Source organism: Perca flavescens, chromosome 21 (assembly GCF_004354835.1).
Source record: "Perca flavescens isolate YP-PL-M2 chromosome 21, PFLA_1.0, whole genome shotgun sequence".
NCBI lineage: Eukaryota > Metazoa > Chordata > Actinopteri > Perciformes > Percidae > Perca > Perca flavescens.
In genome coordinates, this window is record NC_041351.1 from 16,451,031 (window position 1) to 16,469,951 (window position 18,921).

Consider the following 18,921-nt stretch of genomic DNA (forward strand, 5'->3'; position numbering starts at 1 on the left):
TTTGTACCCAAACTTGTCACGCAAGACTCTGGAGTCTGGAGGTCATGCAGACATCTTTCAATTCTGCCAGGCTGACTCGGATGTCTGTAATGCTGTCCACGTTTCATTGAATTGGATCACATTAGGCTGGTCAGAGCTGGCGTTGGAGGGGGATTCGCTGCAGAGACTTGTTGTCTTGCCGCTGTTCTGTTAAACATGAGACACAAAGATTTTAGGGCTGATCATATGTAATATTAATCACATCTGTTGTAGTGTAATACTGGCAATCTAGGAAAGGAAACAGTCTTTTGTGTTAGTTAATTGCCTAAAATGTATTTTCTTCTGACAAAAGGTATGGCTGTGACGGGACACTGCAGTCAAACAAGGGGTGTTGCTTCTATTTGTACAGCAATGGTGAAATAACACCCAACTGTGTCTTCCTTTAAAATATATTGACATACAAAACCAGCTCACGTCTTATTATTGATATATGCAGACTTTTGACCGTGTTGTGGTTTGTCACCAATTGGCTATTAAGCCGATCTTGTGATTTTGGCTATTGATCGGTGTGGGAGAGTGTGTGGTATCAAACGCTCTAAAAGAAGGCAATTTCAATTGGTTGTGTTCCAAATGGCCTCCACCTTGATTATGCTGAAGTGGAAATAATGTCACTATTGATCTGTGCAGCTGCTCTCTCGTTGCTCACAACAGTATGCTGTGTGTGTGTGTGTGTGTGTGTGTGCGTGTGTGTGTGTGCGTGTGCGTGTGCGTGTGTGTCTAAGTGTGTATACATGTGCTGGTATTGTATTGCACAGTAATAGCTTAAAGGTCACAGGTCAACAGTCTTTAAACAGATGCTGTATGAACACTGAAACAGGTGCTGTAATCATTCCTCCTGTTCATACTGACCATTAAACGATTCCTTAATCTGCTTCCAGGGTTGAGGGGTAGTTTTCATAGATATGCTTATCAGCTGTTATTGTGATAGTCACTGGAAATACGCTCCACATAATTCACTTTTTTTATGCTGTCCAACCAGGTCACTGGAAAGAAAGCTGCAGCGACCCATACTGGCTAAGTCCCGTACTCTCCCCAGCATCCCCCAGTCTCCTACAATCTCCAGGGTCCATCACTCTGATCTCATTGGTGGGAGTCCTCCTCGCAGGAAGAACCCGCCCCCTGCTGCCAGCCACCCAAAGGCCTGCACTCTGCCACCTGCAGGTAAAGATAAAATGGTAGCAGACAACTCTGTTTACCAAAACAACACTTAGGGCTTTGACTTTTGCCCAAAAATCATATTCAAAGTTCGTTTGTTTATTAATATTAATATTCGAATATATTCAAATATTTATTAATAATATTTTGACCATTAAATGCCTTCAGTAAGACCTATATTGATATCAAACTTAAGTTTGTTTTTTTTAAATTAAAAGTCAGACCCTGGATTAAACACAAACACTATACTTTCGACAGGAAGTTCGGAGCTTTCACCGTAGCCTACGTAAGTGGTCTGATGTTAATACTTGTGTGCGGCCGAGTGTGTGTGTGTGTGTGTGTGTGTGTGTGTGTGTGTGTGTGTGTGTGTGTGTGTGTGTGGCGGTGACAAATCTGGCGACTTTCTGTAGAAAAGACTCTCCTGTGGGCCCCAAAACAGTCTACTCTCTCTTCTGTTCTGTGACTGAGGAGCAGCCCTGCCCTCCCCTCTGTGTTCTCTCCTCATGTGCAGCAGCACTGCGCGCAGGCAGGTAGAAAGGGACGGGAGAAAGATGCCGCTGAGCTGGCCAGCCTTCTTTGAGAATTAGGGGGGAATGCAACGCTACCAAGCCACGGCCGAGAGCCGTGCGTAGCTGCGACAGGTAGTTACATTTTGATATGCATGAAAAAGCCTCGGAATCTGAATTGAAAACGTTTACAAGCAAACACATTTACAAAAAATAATGCCCATTACAGGTTTGAATATTAAGGGCTGCCTAATATTTGTTCAAATATCATTATTTTTTAAAATATTCAAATGATATTCGAATAACGAAGTTCGGAGTCAAAACCCTAAACAGCACCAGGCAACTTATTATCTGTGTGATTCTTTCATCTTCTCGGTTTGTTTATTTATCCCTTTGCTCACATAATATCTCGAACAAATCTCTAGTCCGATTTTGACGAAGTTCTCTCCCAAATCTCCCCCAAATGCACTTGACACAATTATGGTATTGTCGCTTAAAACATTTCTTTTTCCATTGGGAAATGACCATTTAGCTTTAGCAGCATAGTCTTATTCATTCACCAACAATCACTTTGTGTCTTCATAGCAATAGTCCCGTAAGTGGCTAGCTAAGATCAATGTCTTGCTCTTACCAGCACTGTTGTTTTCAGGGAGACTGTTTCTCTGACCTAATGTGTGTGCCTTTAGAAGCCACTAAAGCTTAAACCTGAGTCATATATGTCAAACATATCCAGTTTGCTTTTCCTTTCAAACTTCCACAAACGCTTTGCTCCTTTGATATTTCCTTCACCTGATGGAGAGCACAGAGCAGCTAGCTGCCTCTGTGGGAGCATGTGGAAGAAAGATATATCCTTTGTCTTTTTTCCCTCCCACTTGCTTATAAATTCCTTCACCTGAGAGAATGGAGAATCCTGAAGCTGTAGCCTGCTGACAGAGATAGCTTTTATCTTATAGATGGAAGAGGTTTTTAGTTTAAAGGTGCAGTAGGTGAGCCTTATAAAACTAGTGTAGTGTGATTTCTACTGAAATCCACTGCTCCCTGGTGTGTCTAACTGCGTATCAATCACTGCTCATGCACACACATTCATTCTCCCTTGTGGGGGGAGGGGCTTAGGAGACCGTATTGTGCTTTAGCGGAAAGGGGGGACGGACTGAGAAGTTGTCAATGTTCAAATGTTTTGGCTAAATCCTGGATCTTCGCAATCCTACCTACAGCACCTTTAAATGTGAAAACATTTACAGGTGGTGAATATTTTATGTGAAAGGAAACCCTACAGTAGTTCTTGGTATATAAGGCTTTGATTCATACAGATGAAAAAGGAGCTTTTCCATAAAAACACTGAATGAACACAATGTTAAAAAAAAAAAGAAATAGATTCGAAACATTTCCTAAGTATATGAAACCTATGCTAGAGCTTGCTTTTAAACTGCTTCAAAAGTGACCTACATACAGTTTTTATACATTCATAATTTCTCAGTGGATAAGGAAACATCAGATGGTTCTGCTTCTAGCAGCTCTCACGCTTTTACAAAGTGGGTCATTTGTAAACTAATCTTCTTTCCGACCCTTTCACACCATCAGAGCCATGGACAGACCGTCAGCAAGCCAAGAGCTGTTACATCAAACATCCTTACACAACCTTCTCCTCATTCACATGCACTGACAGACATGTACAGTCAACCGCGGACTGTCACTGCAGATTGATATCGCTCAAGTCGACTTGATCAAAGCTCCCCACCACCACCAGATGGATGAGATTTGTCACATTTCATGTGTTGGAATAAGAGAAAATGCTGCTTTATAATTATGCTTACATGTGATGTTTAATACAAGAGAAACTTGCACGCCCTCAGAACTCCACTTCTTGAAAACGCACAGCTTTTGAGAGAAAAGAAATGTGTGACTTTACAAAGACAGAAAAGAAACTGCTAACATCAGAGAAAAGGAACTTAATAAAATAATGCAAAGTTTTTCACAATGTAATAAACAACACAGTCACTCAGAACCTTTTTCTAGTGCTAACCCCACAGCCACCATGCAGCCCTAAAATCAATTGTGACCATAGATAAACATCAACATAAATGATCAAATGAAGCGACCTAAAAGTGAATCTTCCAGACAGCTTCTATATCAAAACCACAAGAGCAAGTGGGAATAGTATATTATTATAATCCAAATATTATCGGAAACTCAACATTTTTGTCTGTAAGTGCCAAAAACCTGAGGACAAATTTGCTTTTTGTTTAGATTCACTAAATATTAGGCAGTTCTTTGAGCATGCAGTGGTTCAAGTGAATAAATAAAAGTAAGATCCATCCTGCCATCTCTCTTTACCTTCCACTGTCCCAACATCTCTCATGTTTGAGCTGTGAGAATGATGATGTCTTCAAACCCCCCTTTGGTAGAAGAGCACAACTCCAGCCATCGCTGCTCTAAAGCACTACATCTTTACTATTACTACTTCTAATGATCCTTGAGTCAATTGCATTCCTTGTGATTGTGTTATTTGGCCCAAGTGCTTCCATTGTATGTCCTCACTTTGTCTGTCTGAGTCTGACTGTCTGTCTGTGTCTGACCCTCTGTCTGTTTTCCCTTGACCTACTGCTGCTCTGATGCAAATATCAAATTGAGAGAGACACTCTCACATGGTCCCTTGTTGCCTAGCAACCACTGTCATCGACCATGATGCTGCCTCCATCTACCTACCGCTTTCTCTCTCTCTCTCTCTCTCTCTCTCTCTCTCTTAATCTCTCCAGTGGTGCTGATGAAACTTTCTTTTTTTTAAATTGAAGTTGTTTAATACCAGCTACACTTCATTCATGGATTTAAGCAACATTCCATATTAGTGACACACTTGCATTGCTCCCTGGTCATTTTGTTGTAGTGTTATTTATTTGGATGCAAATTCATTTGGGCTGCTGCTCAGACAGTGGAACTGATACTGTAATATTTCACACTCTGAAGATCATTCACTTACAAAAATTGCCAAAAGTCTGCTGTTGAAATATTTAAATAAAGGATGTCATTACTAGGCAATTCTAAGGCTTAGTATACATTTATCTTACACAAGTTAGACAAAACCTTGGATGGTCACTCCTAACACTTGGTGGGCTAGGCTCTAAAATCCTTTGCTGGCTTGACACCTTGTCTGAAACTGCAACATCTTTTTGTATTTGTTGGTCTATGTTAACTAACCTATGATCCAACTATAAAAAAAAAACAAGCGTAGCTTACAACTGTTAAGTGCTAGCAGTCGACAGCAATGTTGTTAATACTTTGTATACATTATTTTTCTAAATTACATAAAAAATATGGCTTTAAATTAAGCACAGTGGAATGTACATGTCAATAAATAAATAAATTCTGTAAATTACATATCCAAACCATGATCGTAAACCCCAAAACGCCAGGAGGAAAATAATACAGTAAATGAAACAACAACAAAAGAAAAAGATCTTTATTGACGGATCCTTTACTTCAGCTGACGTGTCCACTGATTCATTTACTGTTGAAGTTTCAGGAAAAACACGGAGCAATGCTGCTTTATCTGTTAGCTAATGTTAGCAACTTAGCTATCTTAAAACATTGCCGTTGTTCAGCTTACAGTGTTAGCAATGCTTCTGAAACATTTGCAGCACCATGCCATCACTTTGGGTTTATGTTTGTCATTTACAGAACTTTTTTTAATTGATTCATGTTTCTACAGTTACATTCCACTGGGCTTTTTATTTAATTTAATTAATTAAAATTTTTTACTAGAATTATATGTGGGCATACTTCAATATTTATGGTCTAAAAAAAAGCCTTTCATTTGGCTTTTTTTCACTGGAAATTACTTGTCAATGTCTCTCTCCATGATGGACAGAGTTTCTGTAGCTTACCCAGCATGCATCAGGTAAGTAACTGAAAGACCAGTAAGTTCTGTTAGTCAGTCGTTGGACGCTGACAGCTGCCGAACATCAAATGCAGAGCGATGGAAGTCGGCTGTGATTAGTGCAGCGGAGCTGCTTTCAGACAGCTCACATCCATCTCTGTTGTGTGACTGTGGAAGGTCAGCCATCAAATCACGTCGGAGCTGGAGAAAAACGCCGTTGTCTCTCCAGCGTATGTAATTATATTGAAGTTGTTAAGGAGTCAGGCTGAGAATAATGTCTGGGTGTAAAATATTCCACCTTAAAAGGAAGCGTAATTCCATTCAGGAAATATTTTATGTTAGCAATCAGTGTATGACAGTTTGCAATAATTGTGTAATAGAAATAAATATTCATAATCTGTCCAATCTGTCTTGCTCTCATATATCGCCAACCCTTCTCTTTCCTTTTTCTTTCTTATTATCATTTCCCTCCCTACGGTTCCCTAATTTCACCATTTGTCCTTCTTCCTCCCATATGCTCTCCTCCAGGGGAGCTGTGGCGTTTGGAGGATGACATGGAGGGCGAAGATGACCCTGAGCACGGTGGGTGCACCGAGGCCCGCCCTCGCTCCCAGTCGCCCTTTTCCCACTTCCGGGCGCGAGCTGCCTACCTCCGCAAGAGCGTCTCAGCAGATGACCACCTGGACATGGGCTCGGACTACAGTGCTGCGACTGCAGTCGAGGGCAAGCCGACCCGTGGCAGCAAGGGCAAGCTGAAGAGAAAGTTTGTAAGTCTGACCACTTTTTTATTTTTTTTCCCCCCACTCAAAGAAGGTACGAGTTTGGCTCAGACAAATCATCAAGAAGTGAATTGCTTCTGACACATGGTTACGCAGGCGCGTAACATTACACAGACCACACAGTGGCACAAGTGATGGGTGGATTGAAGGGGATCCTTCAGAGGTTGCTACAGTACATATGGTCATTTAGTAGAACATGGCTTAAGTTCTGACACACCAAGCCGACGGCCGACCATCGGCAGAAAAGACAGTCTGACTGAAAAAAGTGCCTCGGAACACACTGAAGCGATGCCGACTTGAGCGTACGTTCTGCGCATGTGCAAGGCGTAATACGTCTCCATAACAGCAGGCGGCGCTTCAAATAATGAAAACCGGAAATGACTGAACATCTCTCTAGACCTAGTAAACACAGAGCACGCTGTCGTCAGTCATTGTTTTCATCAGAGAGTGTTGATAGCAGTCAAGAAGGATCGTTGTCATTACTCGCTGAACGCAAGAAAATACGATGGCCAGTAATAAGAAGATACTGGCGTTGTCAGCTCCGGTTTTCTCATGCGCTGATTCGCTAGTCAAGGGCTAGCACTCCACCAATCAGATTGGTCATTGAGTCTGACTGCCCACTGGCCGATTCAACAAGTGAAATCGGCCAAAATGACTGACGACTGACGACTGCACATAACACACCGAACAGCCTTGAGTCACCGACTTCGCCAGACTGTCCGACGGCCGATAATCGGGTTGGTGTGTCAGAGCCTTTACTCGCTGCGAGAATGTGCCATCCAGGCCATCAACATTTACAGCAGCTTTCAAATGAAGACAGCATGACACTGTCTCTCTGTACCTCACATCTGTTCTTCTCTTACAATCTTTCTTACTTACCCTCTTATCTTTAAGATATTTTAATAAATCAGTCAAATTATCATTAATATCCATGAAACAAAGGGTATAATTACACATGCCTATTATTACTCCAATTATGAAGTCTCAACAATTAAAATATCATCACTCAAGCTGTCAACTTTGGCAACCCAAAGCTGCTATGCTGGTTTCCAGCTTCTAAAACTCCTGGGCCCTGACCTAGTTGTCTATATTTTATCTAATTGTGCAACAATACTTGTGCTACTAGTGAATGTTCATTTAGATTTGATCTCAAATTTGAAAATGTTTGTATATTTTGTTATAATTTCATTACACTTATTCATTGGATCTTTTGGGGGCAGTGATGCCAGGCATGGACAGCAGGCTTGGTGAATTTGCATTAAAGATTAAAGACCTCTATATTGTTCCTTGGTAACTGGATCAGGTAACTGGAGACCTCATTACCAGCCTGGACTTTGTAATTGATTCTCCCGTGTCACAGGTGCAACAGGATACCAGCATAGGTAGGGGATAGTCTGGTGGGAGAATTTGTTTTAGGATATTTCTGGATGTGGATGCATGCTGTCTAAAATGTGGCTGGAAAGGAGATGTTGCGCTGCTGAGGGAAACGTTTTTGAGAAGCAGTTTATAGACACAAGTAGTTGAAAGAATCGCCTGGAATTTAATTGGAATTCACATGGCAGAGCTCGAAAGGACTTTTCATTCATCATCACGTTGTTTTTGACATATCTTGTGGGCTTAGTTGGAGTTGCAGCACTTTGTGGGCGAGACCTGGAGATCCTCCACTGAGCTGAAAAAGAAGGGAAAGAAAAGCGTATTATACACACTTTTATCACACTTCTGTTGGTGCAATGGAGACAGCACTGGACATGATGACCTGCCGCACGTGTTTTGGGGTGAGATGTCACGCAATTTTGTCTTCTAATAGCACACAGCATTAGAGACAGTATTAGAAAAGCATTATTCCTGTGCTGTGATATATAACAGGATCATTTCCAACGGTTTACACTCTTACACAATGTGAAACATTTGGTGGATACTTTTATTCAACATCCCTTTTTGTGCAGGTCCACGGGGACTGCAATTTTGCCAGCAAGATGGAAAACAGACACAGACATTAAAACATATTAACAGGTCTTTAGAAAGACAGGTTATATAAGGCAGCAGTATTCAGGTTTCTTTGCATTAACAGCACCTTCTTTCATTTCATCTCCACCTATCAGAGACACGTGTCACTTTTTAAACTTAGGGAGAAAGACACACTGTTTTTTTCCACAGTAGAGGTGTTTTCTTTTTATGTTGTATGTAATTTATGCTGCCTGCCTGCTTTCTGTTTTAGACCGTACGTCTTTTCTCTTTTTTTTAAATTAGCTGTGTTGGTTATGAATGCATGAGAATACATTCAGAGTAGCTCATTGTTGCTCGTCACTTGTACCATCTTCGAAGCACCACTTGTTTAATGAAAATTACGATGACAAAAACAACTGCAGATTATTATATTATGTTAAAGTGACACTTCGCCCTAAAATTAAAAATACATATTTTTCCTCTTACCTATAGTGCTCTTAATCAATTTAGATTGTTTTGGTGCAAGTAGCGCAGCACATAATGGCCGTAGAGATGTCTGCCTTCTCTCGGATATAATGGAACTAGATGGATAGATCCACAGACCTGCTTGTGAGCAGTTTCATGTAGGAACTATTTTCTTTTTACTGAACTACACCCGCCTAACCGTATCACCGTCCAGAAGTATATGGGGTTCCATTTGTGCCAAAATTAAGTCAACATGCTACCTGTCTATGCTTTGTGTCGTCTTCCATGTCTATGTGTCTGTGTCTATGTCTGTCTGTCTATGCTATGTGTCGTCTTCCATGTCTATGTGTCTATTACCTGTCTATGTCTATGTCTGTCTGTCTATGCTATGTGTCGTCTTCCATGTCTATGTGTCTATTACCTGTCTATGTCTATGTGATTGTCACTCTGTTGTTGCTTTATGTTGTTTCACTCTGTCGTTAGCAAGAGCTAACGTTAGCTAGCAAGAGTTCCGGCAGTTGATGTCACGCGATCCCAGCATGCACCAGTCAATATCAAAACACTCACTGCCATCGGAGCTGAGCCAGAGTCAGCTAGCTACGTTACTAGCTAGCTAGTTGCACCTATTGTAGATAGCTAGCTAGATAAATAGATCATTTATTGATCCCAAGGGGAAATAATTTGCTGCCTATTTCAATAAACCCCTTGATTCAGCATGGTGGATAGCTGCTGTGCGCCGGGATGCCAGAACCATCGGAAAAAAAGATAATGGATAGCTAGCATCTTATGGGATTCCTAGCTAAAGATCCCGAGAGAAGAAGTAAATGGATTGCTTCCATAAAACGTGCTAAAAGCAGACGGAACCAAACCGAGCGATGGGAGCCCACAAACAATGGATTTCGGTTATGCTGTGATCACTTCATATCAGGTAACTTAACAGAAATATCTTATTTATGTAGCTAGCTAACGTTAGCTAGCAAAAACGGTTTCTAACGGTTGAGGCTAGTAGGGATACAGCTAGCTAGCTACGTTCTTTTCCTTTCTAGCCACAACCGTTCGTTATTACGAAAAGACAAGTTCTACCTATGCAGTATGGCATGGATTTTGTGTGGATTACAAAGGCTAACGTTGGCTAACCTAAAAGAAGCACTGTATTCATATTTAAATCATAAAATCTCAGACTATACTGACTGATATTGCACATTTCCTTCCCTCGCTTTTGTATATTTTTTGTTAAATGGTAATAATCTTCAATCATGTTCCATCCCCGGAGAAGAGAAAAAGAAGAATGAGGTTAGATGTAGTCAACAGAAGAGCAAACTTCAAAGAATAGAGAAAGCAGCAAAGCCATCAGCTGCAGTAGTAATGGATCTAACGGATTGTCCTCAAGACAACAGCAAGCATCCTACTGCAGACCAGGTGAAGGAATCTAACCTCAACAAAGAACTTGAAAATTAAAATATTCTGCCTTTTCCCCATGAAAATGACGATCCAGCAACTTCTGATAAATGAAACTATGTTGTTAAAAGAGAAAATGAATACAACTGCACTGAATGAGAATGGAATACATCCAGAAACTCTGCTGCCTGTCTCCTCATCCACACCTGTTCCCGTGATCACATCACTCCCGTCCTTCAGAGCCCCCACTGGCTCCCTGTTTCCCAACACATCCAGTTTAAAGTCCTCCTCACCTACAAAGCCCTCCATAACCAGGCTCCTTCCTCACAGACCTGCTCCACCACCACAATCCCCCCGTAACCTCCTCTCCCTTTCTCCCTTAAGAATAGTATAATTCCAGAGCTAATTTCCAAGTATTTTTCTGCTCCAAAACCAGCAGCAATATTTCAAAATCATGGTCAACAGTGGTACTACTGCCGTGAGCCCGGAGTACGGAACATGTTGGTCTGTGTGTCAGGTTTTTGTTCAGTTCAAAGTTTCAAGTGTATTTTCACCAAACTTGCCTTGGCATTAAAAGAAACACTAAACAGTGGATATGTCATAGCTGCACAAAAGTGATCAATTTACAAAAAAGAGAATTAGTCGTGAGGATTACAAAAGGAGTTGGCCCACAATCTTTATTTAGTAAAAATAGATAAACATTGTACATTTGGTGACATGACTCTCACAGTAACAGCAAAAGAAAACAAGGGGTGAAATGATAAAAAAAGAAATGCTATTAAATAAATATAACTACTGTAATACTTATTTGTCATTAATCGCCCTAGAACAATGAATCCTCCTTGGTTTAGGCATCTTACATTCACCAACACTGCACCAGCAGTCCACAGTATTACGCTATACGCGTACACAGCACATTGCACATCGGTACCAATCTGCAATACAATACAGTGTTTCAAAAGCTTTGAAACAGCGGTCAAATCAACGCCAAAATAAGAAGCCAAACAAATCAAAAGACAAATTAATTCTCATCTTAATTAAAGCCAGCATGTTGTGCTGAAATAATGTTAGGGTGGACTTACATTTGAGATAGAGAGCTACAAAATGAACACTGTCATTAGTAGTGAATATGTTTGTAAACCAGTGAGGATATTAACCCTTTTATCATTGTTTTGTAGACTCCTCTAATAATACATTATATTTATATAGCATACAGTAAAACCAGCACATATAGCACATTAAAAAAAGATAAGCAATAAAACCAACATATAAAACAAGCATATTAAAAGCAATTAAAAACAATAAAACCAGTAACTATCAGGTGAGAAATGTAAGACTACTGTATGTGGAAAGCTAATCTGAAGAGGTGTGTTTTGATTAGTGTTCTCAATGTGTCCAGGTCAGTACAGTCACGGATGTGTGTGGGTAGGGAGTTCCAGAGGGAGGGGACTGCAATGGTGAAAGCTCTGTCACCCCAGGTACGGTGCGTTGTCCTGAGTGGTGGGGAGAGGAAGTTACAGGGGGGATTGTGGTGGTGGAGCAGGTCTGTGAGGAAGGAGCCTGGTTATGGAGGGCTTTGTAGGTGAGGAGGACTTTAAACTGGGGAAACAGGGAGCCAGTGGAGGCTCTGAAGGACGGGAGTGATGTGATCACGGGAACGGGTGTGGATGAGGAGACAGGCAGCAGAGTTTTTGGATGTATTCCTGTCTCATTCAGTGCAGTTGTATTAATTTTCTCTTTTAACAACATAGTTTCATTTATCAGAAGTTGCTGGATTGTCATTTTCATGGGGAAAAGGCAGAATATTTTAATTTTCAAGTTCTTTGTTGAGGTTAGATTCCTTCACCTGGTCTACAGTAGGATAATTGCTGTTGTCTTGAGGACAATCCGTTAGATCCATTACTACTGCAGCTGATGGCTTTGCTGCTTTCTCTATTCTTTGAAGTTTGCTCTTCTGTTGACTACATCTAACCTCATTCTTCTTTTTCTCTTCTCCGGGGATGGAACATGATTGAAGATTATTACCATTTAACAAAAAATATACAAAAGCGAGGGAAGGAAATGTGCAATATCAGTCAGTATAGTCTGAGATTTTATGATTTAAATATGAATACAGTGCTTCTTTTAGGTTAGCCAACGTTAGCCTTTGTAATCCACACAAAATCCATGCCATACTGCATAGGTAGAACTTGTCTTTTCGTAATAACGAACGGTTGTGGCTAGAAAGGAAAGGAACGTAGCTAGCTAGCTGTATCCCTACTAGCCTCAACCGTTAGAAACCGTTTTTGCTAGCTAACGTTAGCTAGCTACATAAATAAGCTTAATTTTGGCACAAATGGAACCCCATACCTCCTCCTGGCTGAGCTGTAACTGTAGCTAAGCAATACTGCTAGCTCACCTGAGCTAACATTACAGCTCAGCCGAGGAGGAGGACGCCATTAACGTTTACATCTCGCGCTGTCACGAGCATAAGCCCCTCATCCATGAGTATGCTTCCTTCTGCGTGGTGATACGGTTGGTAGGCGTAGTTCAGTAGAAAGAAAATAGTTCCTACATGAAACTGCTCACAACCGTGTCTGTGAATTATCTTTTTAACCAGGTCCTGATTTCTGGAAAGAAACATTGCAGTTGAGTTTTATCTACCGTAACAGTATCATCTCGTCTCCAGTCTTTTCCTCTTAACATATCTACTGTGTTGAAGCTCACACCTCTCTTGCTCTAAAGTGTTAGTGGCGTTTGTAGGATATGGAACTGCTTTATCTAGCGAAACGAAAATAAATGACACTCCACTTGATGACACAGCTACTCCTACAGCTACTCCTACACAAAAAATCTCTGTAAGACTGGATAGCATTGTTTTTGTGTCGGCCTGTCTGTGTGTACGTACAGTGTGTGTATATGTGACTTATCAGGTATATATCCAGCCAGTACCTCCTCCTGTTGTGACACGGTAAACAATGCTGCCTGTGGAATAGACGCAGTTCGTCGTCTGATAAAGTAGAGTCACACCTCATTCCTCACACTGCTCTGCAGTATTGGTTTGGCATCTGGGCACGGATCTGAAGTAACCTTGATGCTTCTGGAAGCATCTTGAGATGATGACAAATTATACCTGAAGAAGGTATCCATTTGAAAAAAGACAGGGAGCTTTTTCTGAGGCAATGTGCCTCGGATGAATGATCAAAATACATTGCCAGTTGATTGTTTTCATCGATCATGAGTTAATATCTTGACATAATGCAGTTTAATCATTTTGAATTTATTCTATATGAGTTTCCAAGTGCCATTAACTACGTGGAAATCTGTTTACCTCTGTAAATTTAAGTGTGTGTGAGTTTTATTTATGTATGAATGTGTGCAAATGCAGATGAGTAACCACATATTCACAGACCGTATCATTCCTTTTTGATTGAACGGCTGTAACTATAATGCTTTGTTCGTGCTGATTGGCAGCACTTCAATCTGACTCATTCTCTGTTTGCAAGATGACTCACAAAGTATAGTACTAAAGTACTAAATGAAACAAGGGGAGTCAGTGTTTCTTCAATTTGTTTCTCATAAACCAGGGAATGCAAATAGTTGTTTGTCTCATGTTCCTGATTTACCGGACACCCACAGAAAACACACAAGATGAATTTCAAACAGATCATGTACATAAGATACGTACACTTACACCCATGCAGGCCTCTTTATACCGTACTACCAGGAAGCTCAGTGGTACCCAGTTTGTCCAATGAGGCGAATGATATTCAGCATGTTGCTTTGTTGTCAAAGGAGCTCCGGGTCTTCTGGATTGGATTAAGAGATATGTCACTGTTCCCTGTGGTTAAGTCTCTGTTTGAAATCTGCTGAATCAGGCACAGAGTGTGCTCACACATAATCATTCATAAGCATGCACATCACACACATGAACAAAGAGGCCAGAAGAACATCTTAAATAGAGATATCATATACTGTACTTCAAATGGCATTGTCAAGGTTTCAATGAAAAGAATGAAAAGTGATACAGAACTGTCCATTCTTACCACCAGATCTGTTTGTAAAGCACATTTGCCTCTCTAGCAGAAAGAATTCACCTGAGGTAGGGACTGCGGAGACCTATTCCGAGATTTCCATGAGTAACAATAAGGCTTCAGCAAAGCAATTGCTTTCCACCCAGACTGACAATCTGCTCACAAAGTACCTTCTGTGATTCTGAAATCCAAGAATACAGAATTGTGTCCCCATGAAGAAAGACCTCCTTTAGTTGTCTTGAGAATTAGAAAGTGAATGAGCAGCATCTTTACAGTTTGAAATGGGCTCAACTGTGTTCGACAGCAGATAAGTTGTTTATTTACCATCTGTTTCAACCAGTTTTGTGAAACACACACACATAAACATAGAGGTTTATGCCTCGACGTAAAGGTCCAGGGTTTGAATCCGACCTGTGACAACGTCCTGCATGTCTTCCCCCTTTCTCACCTAGCTGTCCTGTCAAAAATTAAAGGTGGAAAAGCCCAAAGCATAATCTTTAGAAGAAAAAAAGATAGAGTTAGACAAAGTAGGTGAATGAAGCATTGATTTATTATTGTCTGTTTCAGTGTTAAGATGAAGGTAGGTAGCTAACCTGACATGATAGATTGGGCTTAGTCCACTAACCTCCTACAACATTGGCTCTCTGTTTACTGCTGCCATCCATTTATATTGGTTTCCTTCTCTTGGGCAGATAACGTATAGTCGGAATTAGTGGGCTTGTCAGAGGTAGGATTGGGCATTGTTTGGATTTTAACGATTCTGATTCCAATTCCGATTCGTCCTTTCGATTCCGGTTCTTATCGATTCTCGATTCTGATTCTTTGAGGGGTGGAGTTGAAATGGGTCACATGCCTATTTTCACAAATAAGAGGAAAGTTTTGTTTTGATTCAATGGTGGTTTGCAGTTTTACAGTTTTTTCAATGTGAAATAAAGCCACACTAGAGCTCCGCTTACTGTGCTCCAAGGCTACAACACAACAAGCGCCTGCCCGCTACGGAAACCAAAACTTGCGCGTATTAAATTTGGAACCTATGATCAGATTTGAAACCAAATCCTCCAAACGATTCCAAACGATTCCAATAAAGAAACAATTCTACTGGAATCGTAATTTTTGAAACAATTCCGAGTAGGAATCTGTTCTCGATGCCCAACCCTAGTCAGAGGGGAGTGGATTTTAGACCAGAGCCATACTGACCAACACATTGAGCTAAAAGTGGTTTAGAGCTGGATAAACTGGATAAGCAGAATGGGGTGTATATGCTCTGTAGGATTGGTTGGACAAGCCACACTTTCAGAAAACAGGAAGATTTTTGATTCCATATTGATACAAGAACATGATGGACCCTTAACTCAGCTTGTGCTTGAACAGAAGTTAAAGAGGCTATTCTGAGTTAAGTATGTTAGTTGAAATGAAATTACCAGTTATTACCAATAATCTAAAATTGATAGCGTATGGACTAAAAGACTGTAGAATTATTATTTTTTTGGAATGATAATTCTAATGATAATAAATGCTTTCTACAATATTTTCTTGCCTGAATGCATAAGTGATTTAATTGTGAACTACTACCACTTCAAAGTGTAGTGATAACATGGAAACACAACTCTGATGAATATTCTTACAGAGTAGTGTGTATTTGTGGTGGTGCTGTTGGATAACAGCAGGGAGGTGCAGTGGAGGTCCTCAGTGTGCACAGCCACTTCATTTTCTGATTACAGTCATTAAAAGGTGAAGTGGTTGTTGGTGGCGAGACACCAGTATAATGACAGCTAAGGGTCCAGGGTGGGGGCGGGGGTGGGAGTCCTGTTGAGTTTATCATGAAAATGTCATTGTTTTTGTACAGTGTATACCTCTTGGACACCCACAAGTACACACTCGGACACATCCACTGAAAGGCCAGGGATGACAGATGTCGAATGGCGCACTTGCAGCGGTTTGAGAGCTCCACTTTTCCCTCGAGCTGGCCAACTTCCAGTGGCCTCAATCAAAACAGGATGCCTCAAGGCCTTTGCAGCATTAGCACATTACTGGGATAATTAGCCTGATTTTGTGCTGGCCTACATGGAGTCAGGGGAAGGCATGGTGATGGGAACTCCTAGCTGTTTTCCTTCCAGAGATATCATCCTTACTGTCTTTGTCTGTCTTTCCTAATTTTCATTCTCATTTTTCTGTGTCTGCCCCATTCAGTTACTCTCTCTTTCCCAGTCGCCATAAAGATAATGAGAAGTGGAACAACAACTGTTTTGGCGTTGAATAGTCCTGTGGTCACTTGGCTAATCACTCCTCATTAGCTTGATGAACTCAGACATCTGCCAAGGTACTTCACTAAGTACAGTATGTATATATCTCTGCTGACTTGCCTCAGTGCTGATTTAATCACCAATAGCAGCTACAAATCTTACTTCCGTGGATATTCCCTCTTTGACAGAGATGGCAAAAGTACTCACTTCCCGTACTCAAGTAGAAGTACAGATACTTGTTTTAAAAAATACTCTGGTAAAAGTAGAAGTACTGATTTAACTTCTTCAAGTACAGGCTTAGGGATTTACTTAAAGTATAAAAGTAGCCTTGCGAATGACCTGGACCTGGACCACACAAATATTACTAGAGTGCAAGCTGAGAAACTTCAGTGGACATGGAAAAAAAGGCTCTTTATATGCCATTGCCCAATTTTAAATGTATGTCTGCCAATAGGCCTAAAACATCACATATATGATTATTGTGACAGGGACTGGGACTCCAGGTTAATACGATTCTGACTGAGTAGCAAGATAGGAATTCAATTGTGATTCTGTGAGAATTCACAGATCCAGTTACTCTTTTTTAATCTTCCCCTTAACATTGAAGGGATCTACATGTATACATGTGTGTGTGCTCAAATATGGCTTCTGGAAAGAAAATAAAGGATAAAATATGAATTACTAAACAGACATTAATTAAGAAGTTCCCCATACTTTTAGAGTCACGCAGCACATTCGCCAGGAGTCATTCTTGATGCCTACTATCTCAAACATCTCTCTCAGATAAGGCCAAGATGACTGGGAATGTCTTGCTGCTTGTCTGCCGAATCTCCGGGATCTCCGTTTTCTTCATTTTCAATCATGTTGCCACCCATACTACTATGTGCTAACGTTACCGTCATCAAGCCGCAATGATTTGCTGTGAATGAATGCGGCCGAATCTGTCGAGTCATCTTGTAGTGGTGCGTCAAGTGCAACGTATATTTCCATCCAATTAGATTGAATTCGGTATTGATGACGCAAAAAATAATAACGGTAACTCCACTGAGATTATTTGAAACTAAAGTAACGAGCCAATTTTGTAAAATGTAAGGAGTAGAAAGTACTGATATTCTTGTTAAGAATATAAGGAGTAAAAGTAAAAAGTCGGCACAAAAATAAATAGTAAAGTAAAAATATCTGAAAAATCTACTTGAGTACAGTAACAAAGTATTTGTACTTTGTTGCTTCCCATCTCTGCTCTTTGAAAAGAATGAATTAGTAATATTGTTATACTAAAGACTACTATATAACCACCGCTCTGATTTAGCTTCTGCAGTGCAAGCAAATTAGCTTCACGTGTTCCCTTGTAAAACAGGATTTTGACCTCATATTTAACAGTGTTGGTATCCGTGTTTCTAGCGGTGTGGAAGACTGATTTAGCTGTCCAAGAACAGCAGATGAGCTCTGCTTTACTGCGGATTTTCTCATTTACATGTAGCTTATTCTTATTTGTGCAACACACACACAGCTTAACTAAAATCCCAAATTGCCTGTATGAAAAATCAACCACTGTAAGGACTGAGGGGAGGATTGAAAACAATGTGTTCTGTTAGTATTGATGCAGTGCCTGTTTCCATCACATCTGCTCCTTGTATCATGGGTCTGCCACATTGGCACTTTACTATCTGAACACCTGCTATTTAAATTCCCACCTTTGGGCACTCTTTGTCTACTATATAATGTCTGTCGTCTGTCATGAGTTTTTGTGTTTCAGTTTATTTTCTGGTGTACCTGCTCTCCTCCAATTTACCCTACATAGCATACAGTGGGTCTTTATCATCTAGCTGTAACGCAAACAGCCATATGTGTTAGGGTAGATGTCTGCGGTCTGCTTATTACTGTAAAATAGTAGATTTTATGCCCTAATTGACAAACCAACACACCTAATTTTAAAGAACCCACACATATTTTCTCTCATGCTGATTAATAATCTGCTAATGTTGAGACAATATACATGCACTAATGAAAATAAGGTAATGAAAAGGTAGAAGTTGTCCTGCTCCAACAGGTGTAAGACATGAGAATCAGGAGGTGTACATGCCCACACAGTCCCCAGAAGAGGTCTAATCAGCCAAAAATAATTGAGAACACCTGTAGGGGTGTGCCAATGGTATTTAGGTGCCTTGAGTTACACATTCATATCTGTGTAGCGGCTCACTTACCAGCGGCGGTCCAGTCTACAATCTGTCACCCGGGTCTTGATTATATGTTCTGCATACAGATCACTCGTTTTATTTTTGTCATTTAACTCAAACCCTGGATGATATTCTCTATGCTTCATGCTTTGCAGCTGCCTGTCTCTGGCATGCTCTGTTAATCCTTATACTGGCCACATGGTGGCAGCACAACACCACCCAATAGATGTCCTGCATTACAATCCCTCACCTCACTCATCTCAGTGCTCTGTGTGTGTTTGTGTGTGTGTGTGTGTGTGTGTGTGTGTGTGTGTGTGTGTGTGTG

The 18,921-nt window shown here is 40.7% G+C and overlaps 1 protein-coding gene across 3 annotated transcripts in view; it reads left to right on the forward strand.

Annotated features, from left to right (window-relative positions):
* ankfn1b (ankyrin repeat and fibronectin type III domain containing 1b) overlaps window positions 1-18,921 on the forward strand; it is a 146,159-nt gene that overhangs the window by 27,838 nt on the left and 99,400 nt on the right. For all 3 annotated transcript variants that reach the window (XM_028568531.1, XM_028568532.1, XM_028568530.1), the window contains 2 exons: window positions 1,019-1,200; window positions 6,103-6,341. In XM_028568531.1, the coding sequence (XP_028424332.1) occupies window positions 1,019-1,200; window positions 6,103-6,341 (421 nt within the window). The remainder of the gene's footprint in view (window positions 1-1,018; window positions 1,201-6,102; window positions 6,342-18,921) is intronic.